The 23,987-nt window shown below is 43.0% G+C and overlaps 1 protein-coding gene across 1 annotated transcript in view; it reads right to left on the bottom strand.

Moving 5' to 3' along the window:
- aldh1l2 (aldehyde dehydrogenase 1 family, member L2) overlaps window positions 1-23,987 on the bottom strand; it is a 50,921-nt gene that overhangs the window by 1,729 nt on the left and 25,205 nt on the right. The window contains exons 4-22 of the mRNA XM_051953913.1: window positions 16,050-16,216; window positions 15,108-15,209; window positions 14,203-14,292; window positions 12,230-12,364; window positions 11,863-11,988; window positions 11,670-11,761; window positions 10,240-10,387; window positions 10,027-10,146; window positions 9,784-9,911; window positions 8,881-9,031; window positions 7,571-7,641; window positions 6,965-7,070; window positions 6,706-6,793; window positions 6,368-6,461; window positions 6,185-6,284; window positions 5,283-5,381; window positions 4,214-4,379; window positions 3,358-3,463; window positions 2,308-2,507 (exon numbers count right to left, since the gene is read on the bottom strand). Coding sequence (XP_051809873.1) covers window positions 2,308-2,507; window positions 3,358-3,463; window positions 4,214-4,379; window positions 5,283-5,381; window positions 6,185-6,284; window positions 6,368-6,461; window positions 6,706-6,793; window positions 6,965-7,070; window positions 7,571-7,641; window positions 8,881-9,031; window positions 9,784-9,911; window positions 10,027-10,146; window positions 10,240-10,387; window positions 11,670-11,761; window positions 11,863-11,988; window positions 12,230-12,364; window positions 14,203-14,292; window positions 15,108-15,209; window positions 16,050-16,216 — 2,289 coding nt within the window. The remainder of the gene's footprint in view (window positions 1-2,307; window positions 2,508-3,357; window positions 3,464-4,213; window positions 4,380-5,282; window positions 5,382-6,184; window positions 6,285-6,367; window positions 6,462-6,705; window positions 6,794-6,964; window positions 7,071-7,570; window positions 7,642-8,880; window positions 9,032-9,783; window positions 9,912-10,026; window positions 10,147-10,239; window positions 10,388-11,669; window positions 11,762-11,862; window positions 11,989-12,229; window positions 12,365-14,202; window positions 14,293-15,107; window positions 15,210-16,049; window positions 16,217-23,987) is intronic.

The following is a 23,987-nucleotide window of genomic DNA, read 5'->3' as shown; positions in this document are numbered from 1 at the left end:
CCAAAATTGAGAAGACTTGCAAAACCTTCAGGAAGAAAATTCCAATAATTCCTGAAAAGTTTTATTTTATGTTTTTTTTAAATTGGCAAGAAGATTCTTGGAAATATTTTCAAAAAATGAATAAAAATCTTCCAAAAAAATCCTAAAAATATCTAAAGTGATTACATATATATCATTTCGCTGGATTTTGGATGATTTTTTAATGAATGTTCTTCAAGAAACATTTTTTAAACTTTTTTTCCCATCAAAAAATGTTCAAAAATTTCCCCCAAAATTTTGAATATGTGGAAGTTTTCACTGTGAAATAAAAAATTAAAGGAACACTTTGAAAATACATCATATTTCAATACGGGGAAAAAACAAACTGGGTATTAGCATTGATATGGACTGGATAATGTGTTAGGAATGAAAAGATGGCACATTGTTTGATGGGAATGAAAATTATCAACCCCCCAGGAGGGCTAAATTCAAGACATTCCAAAATAAAAGTGAAAAACTGATGTGGCAGGGTAGTCCATTTTCTGAAATTCGTTGGCAGCAACTCAAAATAGTATTCAGTAGTTTGTATGGCCTCCATATGCTTGTATGCAGCCTGACAATATCGGGACATGCTCTTCATGAGATGATGGATGGTGTCCTGGGGTATCTCCTCCCAGATCTGAACCAGGGCATCACTGAGCTCCTGGACAGTCTGAGGAGCAACCTGGTGGTGTCGGATGGAACTAAACATAATGTTCCAAAGGCATTGTATTGGATTTAGGTCAGGTGAGTATTGGGGCCAGTCAATGGTGTCAATTCCTTCATCCTCCAGGAACTGCATGAATTTTCTTGCCACTTGAGGCCAGGCATTGTCGTGCACCACAAGGAACCCAGGACCATTGCACCAATGTAGGGTCTGACAATGGATCCAAGGATTTCATCCTGATACCTAATGGCAGTAAGAGTGCCGTTGTCCAGCCTATACAGGTCTGTGCGTCCCTAAATGGATATGCCTCCTCAGACCATCACTGACTCACCACCAAACCGGTCATGCTGAACGATGTTATAGGTAGCATAACGTTCTCCATGGCTTCTCCAGACTTTTCCATGTCTGTGACATGTGCTCACGATGAACCTGCTCTCATCTGTGAAAAGCAAAAGGCGCCATTGGCAGACCTGCCAATTCCTGTGTTCTATGGCAAATGTCAACCGAGCTCCACGGTGCCAGTCAGTGAGCACAGCGGGCACTAGAGGACGCTGGGCCCTCAGACCACTCTCATTACATCTCTTTCTGATTGTTTGATCAGAGACATTCACACCAGTGGTCTGCTGGAGGTCATTTTGTAGAGCTATTGCAGTGCTCACCCTGTTCCTCCTTGCTCAAAGGAGCAGATACCTGTCCTGCTGATGGGTTGAGGACCTTCGACAGCCCTGTCAAGCTCTCCCAGACTAACTGCCTGTCTCCTGGAACCTCCTCCATGCGCTTGAGAATGTGCTGGGAGACACAGCAAACCTTCTGGCAATGGCACACATTGATGTGCCATCCTGGAGGAGTTGGACTGCCTGTGCAACCTCTGTAGGGTCCAGGTATCGCCTCATGCTACCAGTAGTGATAGTGACACTACCCAAATGCAAAACTATTGAAAAACAGTCAGAAAACATTAGGAAGGAAAAAAATGTCAGTGACCTTCACCTGTAAACTCATTCCTGTTTTGGGGGTTGTCTCATTGTTACCCCTCTAGTGCATCTGTTGTTAATTTCATGAACACCAAAGCAGCTGAAACTGACTAAAATCCCCTTCTTTTACTTACTTGATCAGATCAGTATCCCACATGTTTGACTGATTTGATGCAATACTTTGATTAAAAAGTGTTCCTTTAATTTTTTTGAGCAGTGTATATTTTTCCCCACATTTTCAAACTTTAAAATGAGTCAATTTGACCCGCAGGATGACACGAGGATATTTTGAGTTTTCTTGTAAAATTCAAATCAAAACAAAATAATTTCAAGATTGTTTGACTTAAAATAATTAAAATGCATTGTCTTAAAACAAGTCCCTCCATCTTGCTGAAATGTCACTTGTTTGTTTTCTTTAGTGAATATCTTAAATCAAGTGGGATGAGACATTTTGACTAAAAATAAGACCAACAGACTTGGTAAGATTTTAAGTTTTTCCAGTGCAGGAAGCAGGAAGTGCTGCGTTAATTCACTGACAAACATTTATTTAAGTACAGAGAAACAAGGACTAATGTTTCTGTCAGGAACACATCTAGATCATCTATAAAACACGTCTAAAACACTCCAATAAACGTGCAGGCCTCTACTCACCGAGGTCTTTGCCGAAGCCTGACTGCTTGAAGCCTCCAAAAGGTGAAGCCACGTCGGTCTTGTTGTAGGTGTTCACGAACACGGTTCCAGCCTCCAGCCGCTCGCTCACGTACATGGCCTTGTTGATGTCACGGGTGAAGACGCCCGAGGCCAGGCCATACTCTGTGTCGTTGGCTCTCTGCAGCACGCCGTCCACGTCGCTACAGGTGTGGAGGAGAGGGACAGAGGCAGGAAGTGGGACACAGCTTGTAGTGGATACAATGTCTTCACAGATTAAGTCTTCTGTCTTTATTCTAGGCCCTCATTTACTAAAAAATATCCTTGGTCAAAAAATAATAGTTGCAGCAGTCTCACCAATGAAAAACAGTGAAAAATCTTGGAGCAATCTTCAGATTCAAAAATAAAGTGTTTATTCCGTGCAGCACAGGTCAAAACACTCAGAGATACCCCGGGGTAAATCTGTCTGTGCCCTCCGATGCCCTGGCATTTATACTTTTTGGTTCTGGGGTTCCACGCCCCAGGTCCATCCTTCTTTTTTGGGACAAGTTGGGACTTGTCTGACACCATTACATCATTTATTCTGTTATTAATAGTGTCTGAATTCCTGATGCTTTCCTAAAAACATCAATAGTTGAGCAGATCCACCAGGAGGTGTGCCAAATCCCTCCTGCTGTCTCACTGCCCAACCAATCAGAGCCTTTATTTACCACGAGGCACCTCATCAGATCAGTTCTTTTACTCTTTACACTTTAGCAAATACATGTTTACCCAAAGTACCCCCTCCTGTCCTGACATGACCTCGCCTGACATCCTGTTACAGCCAGCTAAAACCAGTTTTGACCAGTTTTAGTCAGTAGGTTGCTCTTCTACATTAATCAGACTGATCTTCTCACATTATGCTACTGTGTCTAGAGCTGATCCTTCTTGTTGTGACGCAGTTTTAATTCTTCTCTACTGCTGTGTTGCAGTTTAATTTTAGTTTTAATTTCAACATTTTTCAACAAGCTCAGGTCATATGGCAGCATGACAGCAAGTTTGGTCCTGACTTACCCATTTCTGAATTTGGACACCACCATGATGGGGCCAAAAGACTCCTCTTTGGCGATGAACATGTGGTCCTCCACATCAGTGAACACAGTGGGCTCCATGAAGAAGCCTGAAGGAAAAAGGTTCCAATGATGACTGGCTAATAATAGATGCTAAATACAGAAATATCCATTGGAAAAAAAAAACAGGACAAAGCAGCTCCTTCGTGGTAAATGCTGAAATGACAATCAGTATATTATACACTGCATGTATAATATCTGTCAGTTTAGTTTGATAACAGGCCCTTAGCATGCAGCTTATAACACTGGGAAAAAATGTATAACTTTAACTTTTGTGTCTTATAGTGTTATAAGCTACGCGTGTGTGTAGTTCTACAGCATGAGAGGTATTTTCATATCTAAAAAAATGAATTGTCCTCCACAAGGCAAAGTAAGCTAGTGTTATGGGTGAGCAGAGAATTCTTTTTTGTTTTGTAGTTTAAAAGACAAAATTATGAATAACAGTATTAGAAATAACTGTCATTATGATCACATATAACTGTTATTATTTAGTTTTATTTGTAAACACAGTCATTTGCAAACCTGTGCTATACTGCTGACATACTGTACATAGAATACTGCTAACAGAGATAAGTTTAGGATTTTTGAAGTAATTGTTTTCTGTTTCTTATCAATCCAAAATGAATAATTTTACAGGTTTTCTGAATGAAATACTAAAGAAGAAACCTTCACATGAAACCTCAAGCTCTCTACCTGTAGCTGGTAGTAAAAAGTATCGTTAAAATGTTTCATTCAGTGATTAAATCAAAAAGAAAACATAGATACAGAACAGTGAGGGAGTCGTCAGTTGAGCGTCCTACCTGGCCTGTCCACCTGTTTGCCTCCGTACACCAGTGTGGCTCCCTCCTTCAGTCCGATCTCACAGTACTCCAGCAGCTTGTCCAGATGGGCTTTGTGGTTCTGTGGGCCGTGGTCTGTGGAGCGATCCAGAGGGTCTCCGATCTTCATCTTCTTGATCTCCTCCACCTTACAGGAGAACGATGAAGAAGCAGGAACCAGAATCATTTTGGGTTTTTAAACCTATGAGCCGGAGGTTATTTTCAGGGAAAGTGAGTTGCTTGATGTCATTGCTAGCCATGCATGTTGTATCTTCTTTCTTGCATCACAGATGAGATGATCCTGATTTTTCCATCATGTCATATGATAAAACTTGCAGTTGAGCCATTACATCAAGTAAGAAAATGTATTTTGACTGTCAACTTTTACATATACTATATTTCACCATAAAATGTCTTTTCATAATTGAGTCAGTGAGGTTTTCTGGAATCTGGTAATATAAGATCCAGGATGGTGGGAAGCTGTATGAAGTAGCCTAAAAAGACAGGCACTCAGTGTCAAACTGCATTATTTTATTCACTGAAGTGTTCACAGACAGAAGGCTACCTCAAATGTTTGCCCCCTTCTTCACCCCCGACCTTCATTCATCTTTTAATTCCTTTCAATAAAAAGTAAACAGTAGGTCCTCGACCTACGACGTCCTCAACTTACGACGTTTGATGGTTACATCGCCATCATCCATAAATTTATTAAGAAAGTCTTGTTCCATCATTCTGACGTACGCCGTTTGCGATAAGTCATCATGTGGTGCTATAAGAAGAGGACGGCTTTGTTTGCATTTGCCGGTTGTGCAGTCATGTGGTTTTATTTGATATGCACTACATCTCACTGTAACAAATTCAACCAAGAAGGGAGGATGTAAAATTGGAAGCGTGTCTGTTAGGATGTTTCTTTGTGATCAAGTTGACACTTTTAAGCTGCATTATGGAAAGTGTAGGTGCCAGTGTTTGTAGCTGGACCCATTCACTGAATTAATTCCCCGTTTAATGAGCCATGTGCTCTGTATCAGTGTCGGAATTTTGGTTCACTCACCACTCGGCTGATATATTCATCATGTATTGACTCCTCCACAAACAGACGTCCGGCCGCAATGCAGTTCTCACCCTTGTTGAAGTACACAGAGCTCATGCCCTGTGGAGCAACACACACACAAACACACACACGCACGATGAATGAGTATTTTGGCAACACTTTGTGACAGAATCCAGACTCTGGAGTTGAGTTTCTCACAATAAGTGTTCCTAATGATGTTAAAGGGAAGTTTGGAGAAGTTTACTGTGTTCTACTGTAAACTAAAATGTCTTTCAGGTGATTTTATATGACAAAGAATTGTCATTTCAATCTTCTACCTATCGTTCAAAATAGGAATTGTTTGGGGTCATCCAGACAATTCCATGTTTTCCATGAATACTCACACTTTTATCCATGTGCTAACATAACTGCACAAGGGTTTTCTAGTCATCAATGAGCCTTTCAACAGCATTGGCTAACACAATGTAGCATTAGAACACAGGAGTGATGGTTGCTGGAAATGTTCCTCTGTACCCCTATGGAGATATTCCATTAAAAATCAGCCGTTTCCAGCTAGAATAGTCATTTACCACATCAACAATGTCTACACTGAATTTATCATTCATTTAATGTTATCTTCATTAAAATAAATTGCTTTTCTTTCAAAAAAAGGATATTTCTAAGTGACTCCAAACTTTTGAACAGTAGTGTATATGTCAAAATTGCCATAAAGAAATAATAGTTCCAGCTGTTTTTATCTAATATTTTTGCTTCTTTGCTGTCAGTTTTGATCAGAATGCATTAAATGCAGATTGAGTGATCTTTTATAAAACAATAAACTGACCTGGGTGACATTTTGGTTGTAGTGAATACATGTATCAGTGTGATTAGCAGTGAAATAGTCGTGGAGTGGGCTCTCTCACCATGCGAAGAGCCTTGTCCATGTCACAGTCACTGAAGATGATGAGAGGCGATTTCCCCCCCAGCTCCAGAGAAACCTTCTTCAGGTTACTGACGGCACAGCTGCAGGAAGAACCACAGAGAGATCATCAAATATCATGCAGCAGTGATCTGAACCAGTGACCACAGAGTTTGTCAGGTGTTACCTCTTCATGATCTGCTTGCCAATAGGTGTGGAGCCGGTGAAGCCCAGCTTACGGATGTCTGGGTGGTCAGACAGACGCTGTCCCACCATGCCACCTGCAGTAGATCAGGAAGGCCATGCAGTCACAGAATAACAGGCAATCTACCGGTATATAAACCTTAATAAGGGCCTATAGGTAGATGTTTCTTCTTGTTGAGAAGCATTTGAGCTTGGGAACCAGTAAGATGGATTTACAGATGTTCTTTGTACTGATTTTTCTTTACAAAAGGACAACTCATAAAAACCAGAAAAAAGAGACTTAATGTTTTAGACTATGTGGATTCTGTATGTGTTCATCACCAGAGCCTGGCAAAATGTTGATGACGCCTTTTGGGATACCAGCTTTCACCGAAAGTTCAGCAAACTTCAGTGCTGTCAGTGGAGTGACCTGTAAATGTCAGAAATGATCATTAGAACAGAAACTCCTCTAAAAGACTGGATACCCTCCAGTGTTCAGATTGTGTTCATGTGAAAACTACATTCTTCTGCTAAAGCAGGTTGAGAAACATCACTTAAAAGACAAGTTTGGTACTTTATGTGTGTGATAGAGTGGTGTTACCTGTGCAGGTTTAAGAACCAGAGTGTTTCCAGCTGCCAGGCAGGCTGCACTCTTCCACGCCAGCATCATCAGAGGGTAGTTCCATGGGATGACGATGGCACACACACTGTCACAGAAAAGCACACTCAGTAAAACACACCTAACGGAAATAGAAACAGGTAAACATATAGATACAGTTCCATTCAAAAGCTTAGAGTCACCGAGACAATTTCATGTTTTCAAGGTTATGAGATGTGAGCAGTTTGAAAAAGAAACTGATTGATGACCTGAATTCCTCTGTAAACTAAAACTAGAGTTGTGGTTGCTGGAAATGTTCCTATAGAGATATTCCATTAAAAATCAGCCGTTTCCAGCTAGAATAGTCATTTACCACATTAACAATGTCTACACTGGATTTATCATTCATTTAATGTTACCTTCACTGAAAAAAATGCTTTTCTTTCAAAAACAAGAACATTTCTAAGTGACTTCAAACTCTTCAAAGGTAGGATACATCTTTAAGAACTGCTCATTAATGCAGATGTTGAAAGCATCAGTTAAAAGATCTCGGACAACTTGTTCAGTCAAATTGCAGAGGCAGTCAGTAAGCTCTGTGGTTTGGTTTACCCCAGAGGTTCTTTCTTAGTGAAGGTCAGGTTGCGGTTGGGTCTGGCTTGGTTGATAGGGATTGTCTTGCCCTGCAGAAAACAAGAGACAATAGAATTCACATTTTATGCCCCTTTCAGACATGGGTCAAGGAATATTTCTGGCTACATCAATCTGCTTAAGTGACCGCATTCTAGTCATTCAGACATTGGTCACTTTTCCATTCCTGTTCCTCATGGCTTCATTTAGATAAACCCACCACAATGCTGGAGAGAGCTGCAGTACGCACATGATATTTGCCATTCACATGAGACTAGTCAGCACACCAAGTGATGTGTAAAACATAATAATGCAATAACAGACTAAACTAAACTAATAACAGCTGATCAAAGTGTCTAAATAACTAACAGCTCAGAAACTGAGGGTCCAAGACTCAACCTGAGGACAACCGCGATGGACCAAAACATTAAACTGTGAGTTTGTGTGACAGCTAACTCCACAGTCTGACCTGCTGTTAGATCCTGACTGAACCTGTCTCCACATGAAGGATAACTTATAATTAAATATAACTAGAAAAGCACTCGGAGAGCGCATACCTCCGCCATCCCGTTTGTCTGTCTGTCTGTGTGTGTGTGTGTGTGTGTGTGTGTCTGTCTGTCTGTTTGTCTGTTAACAGCATAACTCAAAAAGTCATGGACGGATTTTCACCAAATTTTTTACAGAATGTCCGGAAGAGCATGAGTAAGAATCGATTAGATTTTGGAGGTGATCCGAATCACCGTCTGGATCCAGGAATTTTTTGAAGGTCGAAGGACAATTGAGAGATGGCCGCCTGGATCCAGACGGTGATTCGGATCACCTCCAAAATCTAATCGATTCTTACTCATGCTCTTCCGGACATTCTGTAAAAATTTGGTGAAAATCCGTCCATGACTTTTTGAGTTATGCTGTTAACAAACAAACAGACAGACACACACACACACACAGACAGACGGACAGACAGACAAACAAACTCCGGTGATTACATAACCTCCTGGCGGAGGTAATTAATGAAGGTACAACTGCTGCTCTGTGCGTAAAAGCATGCAGCTTTCTCTCTTTAGACACACTCCTGGACCCTACCTCTGTGTGATGCTGCAGGGATTTAAAACCCCAAAGATCTGGATCATTTCACATCTCTAAGAATTTAATGAAGTTACCTCACTGTTCTTCTGTGTGCTAATGTGTAACTCTCTGTGGAGACGCTCATGTGGATCCTGCTCCCGTCTGATGCTGCAGGAATTTAATAAACTGAGCCAATGAAAGAAAGAACATGCTTAACATTAACCTACCTGGATTTTGTCGCACCAGCCAGCAAAGTAGCGGAAGGTCTGGATGGACATGCCTACGTGTGTCTTGAGGGCCAGTGTGTACACGGCTCCTGAATCGATGGACTCAATGGTGGCCAGCTCCTCCTGGTGTTCCTCCATCAGGTCTGCAAGCCTGAAGGAAGGAGGGAAGAGTGTAATGCTGATTTAACCCTGGAAAGTCTCTGCAGTCGTGGTGAATGTACTTATCTGACACTTCCTCATACTGCAGAGGACTAAATATCTGAAAAGAAGACCCCAGAGAATAAAAGTGTTTGGTCTTTCTCTATTCTGACCATGTAAGACAATACTTATTTGTGGACTGATAATACACCTGGCACTGCTCAGCACTATTCCTTTGATTTCTGTGGCTTTCTGACAAGCGACATATAGCTACAAAAAGTTGCAGTGACTTCTGCTTTCTGCACAAAGCAGCAAGTAGGTTTAATAGAGTTACATCAGATTGAGTCATAAAGGTATTTCAGAGTGTAGTTGTTCCTTTGGTGGACAAATTTAGTCCACAGACTGTAAATAAAAGATAAACATAACCACTATGACGTCACCCGTTTGTTTGTGGACTCCAGTTTCTTAGAGAAGTCTCAGGTTTGAAATTGGGTTTTGCAATCATCAGTGACCTCCTGTAAGTCTTTTCTTAAAGCCAGCTTTCATCAGGGAGCCTTTCCTGATTATATTTGAGTTTTATTTCCTTTGACCTGTGTTACATTTCTTCAAGTGCTGTTTTTATCTCCACAGGACCTGTATGCTGTAGCTGAACATTACATGTAATTTTATCACGGTCTTCTTGCTGCTTATTTCTCGGGGAATCTGGAGCTAAATCATTTTTCTCATGATGTAATCTCCTATAATCCTCTAGGTGGAGCTACTCACTTGTAAAGCAGACTCCCTCTGTCTCTGGGGTTCATCCTGCCCCAGGGCCCGTTTTCATAAGCTTCTTTTGCAGCAGCTACTGCTCGGTCTACATCACCCACCGAGGTGTAGGACACCTTACAGATCACCTGATGAAGGGACATGTTGGTCACACACAGTCAATACATCCATGAAAGCAGTCTCTGGAAGTTTCTCTTTGTATGTAACCACAGCGTCAGGTGTGAGTACAGTCATGTGACTCACCGATCCGTCAGTAGGGTTGATAGTGTCGTAGGTTTTGTCGTTTTCTGCGTCCTCAAAACTGCCGTTGATAAAGCACTGATATGGCATTTTCACCGTCATGTTGTTCACGTCTTTGGTTGCCTGGGAACAAACACATGATGTTAATCACATGAAATCAGGAGGAAGGATTTCATCTCAGTGCTTTTCTGGTATTTCTTTGGTGATCAGACTCACATAGTCGACGACCAGCTCCTCCTCCTGATCCTCTCCTCTCAGCCTGCGGACGAACATCTGGATGAAGTCCTGGAAGGTGGTGGCCATGTACACATCCTCGTTCTGCAGCTGGACACCAGCACACTTCTGTTTTACCTCCTCCACCAGCCTGCACACAGACAACTCATCTCAGTTCTGACAGCTGCAGCTACACCAACAGAGTAGGCTCTCAATAGTTTGCTGTATTGGTCACATGCTTGTCAGCTCTCATTCACAAACTGCTTTTCTCCAAGTATTTGACATCTACTAATAACCTCTGATTTAGTCTGTCTTCCTTTGTATAATTTACATAAAATTACAGCTCTTTTTTTGGCCATTGGGAGTGCTTTGTTGTGTATTGTCAAGTCGAATCAAGTCTGTTTTATTTCTACAGCACACAACATTGTCTATTTTATGATCCATAAACTGGATAAGAAAAAACTGCCTCCAAAAGTACTTAAAAGAGAAAAAGGTTGTTCCAAGGTTGTTGTCAGCTTTACTTATTGTGTGGCTAATGCCAGGTATCACACTTGGATACCACAATCTCATATAAAATCTCATACAAGATCCTTCCAACCAAAGAAATGCACAAAATTATTTTTTTGTTGAAGTCGCAATATTCAGAGCTCATTTTTGAAAATTGTTCATTGCTTTAATTCAGTCTTATAGGACTAAAAACTGTAGCTTCATTGTCACCCTATATGGGGCACTATTTTATCTTGGACAGCAAAAATGCAAGTAGACAGAGGATATTATTATTTAACACAAATTTGTAAATTGTAGAAATATAGCATGTAAGATGTGTGTTGTGAGCTCTCATTTGCTGCGTCATCTGCTCTTATTATGTCAATATACAATATATAGATCATAGAAGGTTATTAGGCAGAATGCTAAGGGGCTAGAGATCTGACATTTGTACTGACTGATGAGGGTTTTATAATTCGCCTCATTCTTGAGACTGCTAACTTGTATTTAGAACTTGTTTTTTTTAAACAAGACGACATGGTCATCAATATCCCCCGCCACATGTGATGTCTATGAGTCTATATCCAAGATAGTGATCAAGGACCATAACTCTGTTTAATATTATCGCACAGGTCTCATTTTCAAACTTGATCGAGGTGTCCATGGTGTGAAGCTACACACTAAATTTCGTAATCCTAGCTGTAATAGTTTCCGAGAAAAGCTATCCCCTTCATCTCGGACGGACGGACGGACGCACGGAAGCACAGATGGACGGACGGACGGACGGACGGACGGACGGACGGACGGACGGACGGACGGACGGACGGACGGACGGAGGCCAAACCTATATCCCCCTTTTCCACTTCGTGGAGGCGGGGGATAATAAAGATGCATTTCCATATCTGGTCAACAGCTGAAAGAATCAATCATGGCAACCTCACCCTTACCTGACTACATCCATGGAGGCAGCTCCAGACTTGAAGAAGTCTGTGGTGTCCTCTATGGCTGAGACATTGCTGAGGATGCCCTTCCAGATGTTCTGCAATTCAAAAAAAAAAGGCTGACTTTCTTCTTTCAACTCATTTACAGTCAGAAGGCAAACACCAAGCTGGAAGAGTCAGGTAACATGGGTTTACTTGCCCTGATCTCCTCTGCCATCTTCTTCTCATCATCGGTCAGCTCCACGCTGGAGCTTTCTCTAGAGGAGAAGTATTTGGAAGCAGGAATCATCTTCCCATCTTCAAACTGCAGATTCTTCACCACGAGCTGCAGACAGACCATCAGTGTACAGATAAAATGCAGGAAAGAGGCAAGAGGACATGCTGACACATGCTGTGTTTGAATTAGTCAGCTGAATTTGAATAACCCTGCAGCTGGAAAAGCCACTATGTCTGGAGTTCAGCATGATGGCAGTCAGTGGAGGCCCTGCTGCACTCACTCACTCAACTCTGCTCTTGTTTGCTCTGGATATTTATTCAGTAGTACAGCAGAGTACAGTGAAACTCACAGCTTTGCCATCAGTTCCGTACAGGACAAGTCCATTCTTGGTGACGATGCCAGGCTGGGAAGCTCCCTCAATCTCCAGAGGCTGACCGGCTGCTGCCGACCCTCCCAACATGGACGAGCCATAAAAGGTGACAGACTGAGGCAAGACACAGAGAAAACTTTAAAAAAACAGATTTAATGTGTGAGAAGATAGGTATTAATTTAGAACAAACAAGGTCTCTGACTGTGGCAGGTCTTTTTCTTCACTATTGGGTCTTTTTTATCTCTTAAAATATGAATTATGAGCATAAACAATTACTGAATCTATTGTGGAAAACATAATTAGATCCATACACACTGATCAGGCATAACATTATGACCACCTGCCTAATACTGTGTTGGTCCTACTTATGTGGTCAAAAATGCTCTGAACTATTGGGCCTGGACCAGAGGACCTCTCAGGGTGTCCTATGGGGTCTGGACCAGGATGGTGGAAGTGGATCCTTTGGGTGCTCTGGATTGTGCAGTGAGGCCTCTGGGAATCAAACTTGTTCCACTGCATCCTGCTGATGTTTGGTCATAATGGAGTCTAGGAAGTTTAGAGGTCAAATCAACTTCTTGTCATGTTCCTCGAGATGCTCCTGATTGTTTGATGTTTTTGTGATGGGGTGGGGTGCATTTTCCTGCAGGGGTAGGTCAGTAACATTTAGGATTGCCATTTGCATGAAGGAGTGTGCTTGTTCTGGGACAATGTTTATTTTGGACGCCAAAATCCAAGGTTTTCCAGCAGAACACCACATAGAACCAACATGATCAATAATATTCACTTCACCTGTCAGTGGTCAAAATGTGGCTGATTGGTGTATATTCCATTATATTTTCAACTGTCACCTAATGCGAATTTGTGTTTTAGAAATAGCACAAACTGATGCATAAAGATTCTCCAAAATGCAGAAAGTGCTGCTTAAAATGACACCTTTCCTAGGAAACACTTCAAACTTCTTAGGGGAGGACCCTCAGATCTTAATGTGTCTCAGCAATATTCAGGTGACACCTGTGATCATACCTGTGAATGATTATTCACTTGTGCTGGTTAGATTTTAACTTGGTGTCACAAGTTCAGAACACTAAACATAAAACCAACTTGAATCTGTAAAATTTTCTATGTCACATTGCAGTATGTTCCTCTCATTATTTTACATGTGTCCTCAGTAAGGGGGACAATGAGCCTGGCTCTATTTAAAGTAGAGCTATAACGATGATTTCATTTGTTGATAACTATTAAATGAATCGCCAACTATTTTGATAGCAAATAAACTGGTTTGAACAGTTTCTAAATTCTCTGATTGCAGCTTCTAACTCACATCTCAGTATTATTTAAAGTTAAGATCTACAAATCCACTTAGCAGCACCTCTGATGCTCACTTATTATCATTTTCCATTAGTTTGATCTCTAATGACAAATGTAAAACAGCATGCTGTATTTTTATACTTTTTCACAGCTATACATAATTGTCTGCAGAGTTACCAAAAAATGCTCGTACACACTGCAACCACATGTCATTTGGTCATGGAATTACAAATGTTATTATTTCACATATGAAACTATCATATGAGACTTTTTTTCCTTCCTTACTGTAATTTATAAACATTATATGAGTACAGTGTTTCCTTTAAACATTCATGTACGTTTTCCTACTTTGACATTTATTTATTCATTCATTCATTCTTTGTTTAACTAGGTTTTAGTTAAGCTCTTCACTGTCTCTCAAGATCCTCAAATGTCAATTCCATTCAACAAAGTACACTAAATATATTGATAACATTATGAAATGAAAAGCTGGCCAACTGCCCAATGTGATGACTGGAAGTTAATTTTTAAAGACATCCAAGATCAAAAACTATGAGGATCTGTATGAAGCGTCCAGACCTCTATCAGTCTGACCTTACAACAGACACCTGCTGTGTGCATTCTCTTTGTTCCAACAAACACACCTGACCACCGATGACAGTCCAAGCACCGGGGACTTTGTCATGGCCGCGGATCCAGTTGTGGATGGCCTCAGCCGGCTGGGCCAGGTTAACCTGGGGAACACAGAAAGAAGCCAGTGTCAACACTGCTGTCGGCTCAGATTCATTTTCAGTCCAGGTTACCTAAATTTCTGAGAATAAGAGGGAAGCCCAGCAGCTGGCTGCAGCTCGCGGAGTGACACGTGGAAAAATGATGCTGGAAAAGAAGCCTCTCCTCTAAAATTATCTCATGTGGAAACTCTGCCAGCAATGTGGCTCCAAGTGAAAAATCAGAGCAGCTATGATCAGCCCCACCTCTCTCTTTCTCAGTACAGGATAAACCACCATGAACTGGCCAGTAGCCACTCATTCATGGCTTTGGCCCTGAGACACATGTACAGCCGTCAGTAAATTTCCACGCTGCTCACTGAATGAAGGTGTTACTGCAGCAGCTGTCCAGCAGCTTGAGGCTGCAGAATACAACTTGTGTATTCTTCTGTGTAGAAACAGGTCAACATGAGTCTTAAAATGTAAATTCTGATTCATAATAATGATTGACTAATAGGAGACTTGACAGTCTGACTCTGAACATTTTTTAATATATATTTTTCTGTTTACTACTATATTCTCTCTTTGCATTTTCACAGACAGCAGCTCCTCAGAGAAAGAGTCTAGTGTGACAAAGACTGTAATTATCTTTATTCATTCATTCGTACCACATGATGTGTTAAGCATATCTTATTACATTTCTACTAAGCAGTGCATTTCCTAATGTTACATAATTCTTATTTTTTTTAGCAATGTCTGGCAAAAGAATTACCTTTGGGATTAATAAAGCTTTATCTTATCTTATTTACCTTTAGGCTGTTGTCTCGTATTAGAACTCTCACCTTGGCGTTTGATTTCTTCTGGATGCCTTCATAGCTCGCTCCTTCCTCTGTCTGGGGAATTCGAGGGGCTTTTCCATCAGCAATGAGCTGTACCGACTCCACCTGAACCAGGTAACCGTGTGAGAGTTAATGAAGCTGGAAGACCAATACTTCTGTAATAAGAGGATACTAAAATTCTGAAAACATGACGCTACTTATTTTCCAACATAGCTGTCAGAAGTACACACACAGAACCAACTGTATCTGAAGAGCAGAAATGTGAAAAGAATTGCCATCAAAGTCCTCACAAGGAAACTGGATGACACAGCCTATTTATTATTTGCATTTGTTTTTTTCATTTATTATTTTTTTGGGACAATATTATTTTAAATAGCAGTAATGCCTTTTTAGCACTTAAAAGCTTCATTCCAAGTATTTCATGTTGAAATCCACTACCCCTCAAAAGTTTGGGGTCACTTAGAAATGTCCTTATTTTGGAAAGAAACTGTTTTTTTTCAGTGAAGATAACATTAATGAATCAGAAATACAGTAAATGACTATTGTAGCTGGAAACCGCTGATTTTTAATGGAATATCTCCATAGGGGCACAGAGGAACATTTCCAGCAACCATCACTCCTGTGTTCTAATGCTACATTGTGTTAGCTAATGGTGTTGAAAGGCTCATTGATGATTAGAAACCCTTGTGCAGTTATGTTAGCACATGGATAAAAGTGGGAGTTTTCATGGAAAACATGGAATTGTCTGGATGACCCAAACTTCTAACCAGTAGTGTACATACTGTTCATTGGTAAATTTTTTGCTTTGGTACTGAGAAACTTAGAATTTCTTTGGTATTTGTACCAGCTGCCAAATGCCCTATATTGTGACATCCCTACTGCATGGGACAGCTCGGTCTGTAAGTCCATGTCAGTGAAGTTTATGTTAATATCTGCTGTAAGTACCATGGCCTTGATGCCCTCTGGGAAGAGGAAGCGGTTGTACAGTGTGTCCACGGTGTCATTGGGCTCCACAGCACACTCCCTCTGCAGCAGGATGGGTCCGGTGTCCAGCCCGTTATCAGCCCAGAACACTGAGAAGCCAGCTTTCTTATCACCCTGGATAAGGGTCCCTGTGGACGTGCAAAGACAAGGACACAGTTAGAGCTGTGTCATAGCACACCTATTTTTAGAAAGGAGTAGGATATAAAGTTGACCATAAACCTGACTAACTGGGACTGAATAAGATAAAGCAATGATTAAGAGCAGAGACAGCTGCTGTTTAACTGTTGATAGGACTGTGAAGAAACCAGTAAGCTCTATTTTGGAATCCACTGGATTAATTGGACACCTACTGCTGTATATCTAATATAAATATATTGTATTAAGTAAAGTCATGTTAGTCAGAACGCAGCTGTATGCATCTAAAACTGGAGTTCTGACTCGTCTAGGTGAATAACTGGTTTACAAATAGTTATTCTTTGGTGAACAGTTGCTGTTCAGAGCATTGTTACTTCCCCACAGGCTAATATTTCTTGGCTCAAGCCTTCTAGTTAATGGATAAACAAACAAACCAAAAGAAATCCTTCTATTCTTTCAGCTGACTTTCAAATTGTCTTTAGTAGGTGGTTTGTTGTGGCTGCCAAATTCTTAGATTTACTGTGGGAATGAATGGGGGCATCAGTGATGACATTTACAAATGTGCAGCTGTTCAAATCTTAAGGTCTCTCCAAGAAAGCAAAGGTTTGCATCAGATTGTGCGTAACTTGTGAATGATTTGCAGCAAAGAAACAAGTTTTCAAAAATTTAAAAAAGTCACATTTTTGCCATTGTGGTTCACTCGGGACAAACCTGAGGCAAGATTCTGGCAGTAATGAGAACTTAGTAACTCCTGGCACAGATGTTCACCGAGTTTTCCACCACAGTTTACTAACTGTGCTTCTGGTCCAACGAAAAGTGGCAAATGTGCAGCAAAATTCTAGTAAACTTACTGACGAAAGCGGCTGAGTTATGTGACGATTGGTGTTTGTTTGTTTGTCTGTTTGTCTGTCTGTTAGCAACATCACTCAAAACAGATTAACGGATTTGGCTGAAATTTTCTGAGGTCAGAAATGACACAAGGACCAAGTGATTAGATTTTGGCAGTGACGTGACTTACAATCTGGATCCAAGGATTTGTTAAAGGTTTCTGAATCATTGTGAGATAGTGACACCGTAACTGCGACAACAAGTGAACACTGTGTCAGCTGCCTGCTGATGACCAAATGATTGTGATCTTACTACAATCCATCGCTGCAGACGAAGAATTGTTTAAAGATTTCATCCGTCAGAAATAATACGACTGAGCAGCCTTGGTGGAGTACTGTGCTGTCTGAGTGCCTTTCTAGTTGTAAAAGGCTTAACTCTGACAGAAATATTTGACAGAAAATGTAATTGCAAACTTGCTGTTACGAGAAAACACTCCAACAAACCTGCAACAAAAATACAACTAAAAATCAACAACTTGCAATACATTTTCCACAAATTCACAAAGCCAGAAGTCCACAGAAAGTTAGCCAAAATTTTACAATTTATATATGCATATTAAAATATGACCTTACTGCAAATTTTTTTTTTTTTTTCTTCCTTTTTTTTGTCTGCAAGTCCGCTCAAAAATGACACAACCACTCATGGTGCCACTGCTTAAGTTTCATGTGCAATTTTTTCTTCTTTGTGACTGTGACCATCACCGGCCCTCATGGCAAATTAACCCTATCATGTTTATTTCAAGCTGTTTTCTACATTATGCCATTGAGGGCTGTGCACACCAAGTGAAACATAAAACAAACACAGGACAGACAGAAAGGTGAGGCATAGACAGTGTTCTAAGAGAAAGGTGCATTTTATTTGTTTGTACTCTTTAATTCACACCTTAAAACCATTTACAAATCTAAAACCCTTCCACAAACACCTAATACGACAAAGTCCCACTGGATCAATCATGAAGATGTCAGGAGCCACAAGAAGGATAGATAGAGCAGAGTGAGATCCACAGACACTAACCCAGCAACCTCCACTGACTCAGCAACCGGAGGAACACACTCTATTGATTTTGGTAGGTGCCGGTGTGGTGGGGTCTGCATGCATGAAAACCTCCACCAAAAGGAGGGAGCTGTCCCCTCCAGCCCAAGGAGGTCACCCAGCCCCCCCCGCAGGAGCCACCAAGCGGAGACCCAGCCCAGGAGCCCGGAGCGACCCCCCCCCGACACAGCCAGAGCCCCAAGGCCCGGGCAGCAGAACGGGCCATAGCGGACCCCACGGCGCCCCACCGGCCCACAGCCCCACTTCCCCCACGACCACCCGCCTCCCCCCCATCCCCCCCACAACCCGACCCCCCGCCCCCAGACCCCAAACCCCCGCCCCTCCACCGCCCCCCCCCCCCCCCCACCCCGACCCCCCCCCCCCCCCCCCCCCCCCCCCCCCCCCCCCCCCCCCCCCCCCCCCCCCCACCATGCCGCCCACCCACAACCCACCCCCAACCCCCCCCGCCCCCCCACCAAGCCACCCCCCACCCCTCGCCCAGCCACCCCACCCCACCCCATCCAACCACACCACCCACACCACCCACGCCACCCCTCCCACACCCAAATCCGGGAGGCCACCCGCTCACCGGAAAACAGCACCAAGGGACCGGGCAACGGCACCGAAAGGGCAGACGAGCCCAGCCCACCTCCGGCCGCCCAGAGAGACGTGACCCTGAGGGAGGGAGGGAGAGGAAGGAGCACCAGGGGAGGCGCAACAACCCAGGCCCTCGGGCCCGGCAGGGAGAAGCCCCGGAGATCACGCCAGTAAAACTATTGTGAGTTGCCCTGTTACTGAGTTCACCAGTTCCCCAACTGGTGAATACTCGCCCTGCACCGTGAATGTGACCCACCCAAGTGTATATACAAGTATGTGTGGTGTCTTAGGATTGGGGGGTCGGTGAGGCAGAGCACAGGGTAACGAAACCCCCACTCAGCCTCACCGCAAGCCCAAAATGTGAATGTGTATGTGGTGCGTTAAAATTGGGGGAAGAAGTGTCAGGGTGGGGGCATAGACGGGGGGCCACAGCACAACACTGCACTGGGGCCCATCCCGTCTAATGACGTCCCACCCCATAACCACCCACCCCCAGGTAGTGTGGTGCATTAAAATTGGAGGGGAATTGTGGAGTAGGAATAGTACCTCTCCACCCCCCCCCCAAGGGATATGTTGTGTGCCCTATGTGTATATTTACAAGTTGTATTGTGCGAAGCTTGTGAAGTGATTTAAGAGGAGCGATCAACGGGGCCCCACCCAGCCAGGCGGAGGGAGGTGCGCGCGCGCCCAGTGCCCCCCATACACCCCCCCACCCCAATCCCCAACCCCCACCCCACCCCCCAGCCCCGGCGCCCCAGCGGGCAGACGGCGCAGGCCAGGCCAGAACGCCCCCGCGCACCGCACCCGGTCCCCCTCCCCCTACCCTCCTCCCCCTCAGCCCCCCAAGCCCCCCACCCCATCCCACACCCGCCCTCCCATCCCACACCCATCCCCCGCCCCACCCCCCAGGGGGAGGGCGGAAGGCAGGAGAAGGAGGGGGAGGAGGAGACGACAAGAAAGGAGAGGACAGGCAGCAGAGCGGGAAGACGAGGGGAGGGAGGAGGGAGGGGGCGAGGGAGAGGGGACAAGGAGGCGGAGGAAGACGGGAGGAGGGAGGCGAGGGGGGAAAAAGGCAAGGAGGAGGAGGGGGAGAGGAGAGGGTACCACGGGGCACCCAGAGACCCACCAGGCCGGAACCGCAACCCCTAGCCGAAGAGCAACAGGCCATGCCGGAACAGCGCCGCCCCGAGCCCCCGGGCAACACCCCCGCACAGCACCCGCCGCGGGCACCGGGAGACGGCCGAGACGCATTGCGACCCAGCAGAGACCCGGGGGGCAGCGCCCGATCCAGACGGCCGCCAGGCCACCACAAGCGCCAAGGGAACCACGGGAGGCCAACGACACCACACAAAGCGGCCACCCCCATGAAGAGAACACGACAGGCGACCCAGCCCGACCGGGCGCCAGACCCAGACGACCGCCGGGCCGCCATCCACGACATTTTTAGTCGCAGATGGCGACCCGGCGGGCGCCCAAACCAGGCACCCGACCGAGCCGAACCGCCCACCATGCCCCCCACAGAAGCAGCCACCCCGCAGGACGCCACCAGCCCCCCACGACCCCCGGCCCCCGAGGCGACCCGGCGCCCGCCCAAACCGAGCGCCGCCCGGGGAACAAGGCCAACCACATCGAGCCACAGGGGACAGCACCTGGAAGATTAGCCAAGCATGCAGTAACACCAAGTTAGCCATTCATGCATATAGACAGAGGATCCTGGGGAGTTGTTGACTGTAAGTTGTCGTCGATACGGCCCGCTCGATCCTGCTGACAGCGACTGGGTTCCTAACTGAAGACAATCATTAGTTACACAATGCCAACATACATAAGCAGCAACATATATTGGGGTGATGTGGTGGTTTTCGCTAACAGGCAGAGTCAGGTTACCAGGTTTAAGTTAAGGTAGTTAACATACGGTGACCATGTTTGTATAAAATTTAACAACTGATTTTTATTTGAAGCAGAGATTTTCTCCATTGAAATGTGATTTATTAGGAGGTTCAACCAGAGATTAATGTTCAGAGATTGCTTATTTTTCCAGTTAACAAGGATTGTTTTTTTGGCAATGGCGAGGGCTACAAGTAAGGATTGAGATTGTTTGCGTGGTAGGTCCGTTGTTGTTAAGTCGCCAAGTAAACACAGACTTGGAGATAGAGGAATCCTGCAGTTTAAGATAGCGGAAAGTTTTTCTGAGACGTTGGTCCAGAAATTTTTTACGGGGGTGCACAGCCATAGAGCATGAAAATAAGTATCAGCAGTGTTCTGGGAGCACTGGAGACAGATGTCGGAGTCGGAGAATCCCATTTTGTTCATCATATATTGAGTAATATGTGTTCTATGGAGGATTTTGTATTGGATGAGTTGTAAGTTTGTGTATTTTGTCATTTTAAATGCATTATCGCAAATTTGAGTCCAGAAGTCTGGTTCCGGAGATATAGATAGATCTGACTCCCATTTAGAGATAGGTAAATGTATTGTATCAGTGCTTAAGAGTAACTTATATATTTTAGAGAGGGTTTTAGTTGTTGTCGGAGAGAGCTTTATGATTGCTTCAGCTAATGCCGGCGGCCGGAGCGTGCTTTGAAGTGTTGGGATTCGTTTCTTAATAATATTTTTAACTTGAAGATAATGTAAAAAATTCCCGTTTTTTATTTTGTATTTTTGAAGCAAGTTTGTATATGACATGAACGTATTATCTGAGAAGAGGTGGTGGAGATGTGATTCATTCTGCTCCCAAACAGCTAAATGGAGCGGCTGATTGTTAACTTGAAAATCAGGGTTGTACCAAATGGGAGAAAACTTACAGGGCTCCAATTTAGAGTTTGCAATTTCTAATGCCTTCCACCAAGCGGTCAAGGTGGAGGAAATCATTGGGTTTTAAAACAGTTATGTCGTTTGATGGATGTTGTAATAAAGAGTATGTCTGAAGTCTGATGCTATTGCAATCCTTCTGTTCTAATTCTAACCAACAGTTGGCATCTACGGTAGGTTGTGTCCATAGAATAAGATATTGTAGCTGGTTAGCTAAATAATAATGCATAAAATTTGGTGCTCTAGACCTCCTTCGGCTTTACTTTTCTGAAGAGTAGATAGACTGATTTTTGCTTTTTTATTATTCCAGTAAAATTTTTGTGATAGCCGAGTCCAGCGACTGGAACCAGTTGGACGTTGGTTTGAATGGAATCATTGCAAAGAAGTAATTTATTTTTGGTAGGATTTTCATTTGATAGTAGCTATTCGTCCCATAAGAGAAATAGGGGAGATTTGTTCAGCGCTGTAGGTCATTGGTGATGTTATCCAGTAATGGGAAAAATTTAAGTGAGTTAATTCAGATAATTTAGGTGAAATTTTTATGCCTAAGTATTTTAAGTTGCCGTGTAGGGAAAGAGTAGTGAGGGTCTTGGTCTGCAGGACTCCATGAATTTTCTGTGATCGGAAGTAATGTTGATTTTGTCCAATTATGGAATAATCTGATAACTCTGAAAATGTAGTTATTAAATTAAATACTTCCCTTAATGAAATAGCCGGTTCTTTCTAAATAAAGTAATATATCATCTGCGTATAAATTAATTTGTGTTCTGTTGCCCCAGAGCGGATTCCTTGGATCCTGACATCCTGGCGCACAGCTGTGCAACGGCTCAATGAATATCGCAAATAACAAAGAGAGAGTGGACAGCCCTGTCTGGTGCCTCTCTGTAAGGTGAAAGTCTTTGAGGTGATTCATTAGTGGTGACAGTAGCTTTGGGAGAATCATATAGTGCGATACCCACTGAATAAATGACTCTCCAAAGCCAAGCTTATTTTAGAACAGCAAAGAGGAAGGACCAGTTAACTTTGTCAAAGGCTTTTTCTGCATCCAACGATATGATAACTGCCTTTTGTCCTGCCGCTGTTGACATGTTAATCAAATTTAAGAGCCTTCTTACGTTGTTGGTAGAGTGTCGACCTTAATAAAGCCGGTTTGATCATTATGAATAATTGTTGAAAATTAACTGTCTCTAGTCTAGATGCAAGGCCTTGCAATAATTTTATGTCGTGTTAATTAGTGATTCGGGCGATAACTTGACGGAAGGGTCGGGTCTTTATCTGGTTTAATAAAAGTTTAATTGCTGCTGTGTTCATTGTGAGGCTGTATGTGACCACTGGTTTTAATTTCTGTTACTAATCTAAAAAACTGTGGAGCCAGCGTTGACCAGAAGTGCTTCAGAAATTCGTCCGGAAAACCGTCTGGACCTGGTGCCTTACCATTAGGCATACTGTCTAGAGCACTGGACAGGCTCATTTATGGACAGTGGAGCATCTAGGATATTTTTATGTTCAGTAGATAACTGAGGCATATTTAAACTACTGAGAAATGCCTCAATATGCTCAGGGTTGGGTTGTTATTTTCTGAATACAGATTCCTATAATAATTGTAGAAAATATGATTAATTTCTTCTGGTGATTGCGTATACTCACCAGTTGTCCCTTTTATCGCTGTTATGAGAGATTTTTCCCGATTGCGTTGGAGTTGGTTTGCAAGAAATTTACCTGATTGTTATTATGCTCAAAGTTGTTGTATCTCAGTTGTTGTATTATGAACTCGGTCCTTTTGGATAACATCTCATCTAGCTGTATTTTTGTATTTGTAATTCAGTCCATATCTGATTATTTGGGTTGTTGTATATTCATCAGTTAGTTGTTTAATTTTATCTTCTAGATCTTTTTCTAATTTTTGATCTTGTTTCTTTTTATACGATGAATATGAAATAATTTACCTCTAAGTACTGCTTTCCCTGCTTCCCAGAGTAAAGATGGAGATAAGTTTGGGGAGTCATTCATTTCCAAATAGTCTGCCCCACTCTCTCCTTATGATCTTATCGAACTCTTCATCTTTTAACAGTGAGATGTTAAAACGCCATGTCGGAGGTGGTTTAAAGGTGAGGTCAGTTTGTAAGGAGAGGGAGACTGGTGCATGGTCACTGATAATAATGGGGTGTATTCTTGTAGAAGCTTTCTCGGTAATAGAATTATTTGTAAGAAAAAAATCAATTCTTGAAAATGATCGATGCACCGAGGAATGGAAGGTGAATTCCTTCTTTGTTGGATTTTTTAGTCTCCAGCTGTCGCCAAGGCCAAAATCATCCATATATTCCTCTATTACTTTAGCAGATTGAGATTGCCTTGTACGTGTTGTGTTATTGGAGCGATCTACTGATGGATTTAGGACTGTGTTGAAGTCTCCTCCAATGATAACAGTTGAATTTGCTG

This window comes from Acanthochromis polyacanthus, chromosome 1 (genome assembly GCF_021347895.1).
Source record: "Acanthochromis polyacanthus isolate Apoly-LR-REF ecotype Palm Island chromosome 1, KAUST_Apoly_ChrSc, whole genome shotgun sequence".
Taxonomy (NCBI): domain Eukaryota; kingdom Metazoa; phylum Chordata; class Actinopteri; family Pomacentridae; genus Acanthochromis; species Acanthochromis polyacanthus.
Note: the sequence above shows the minus strand (reverse complement) of the source record. Positions and strands in the feature narration are given on the sequence as shown.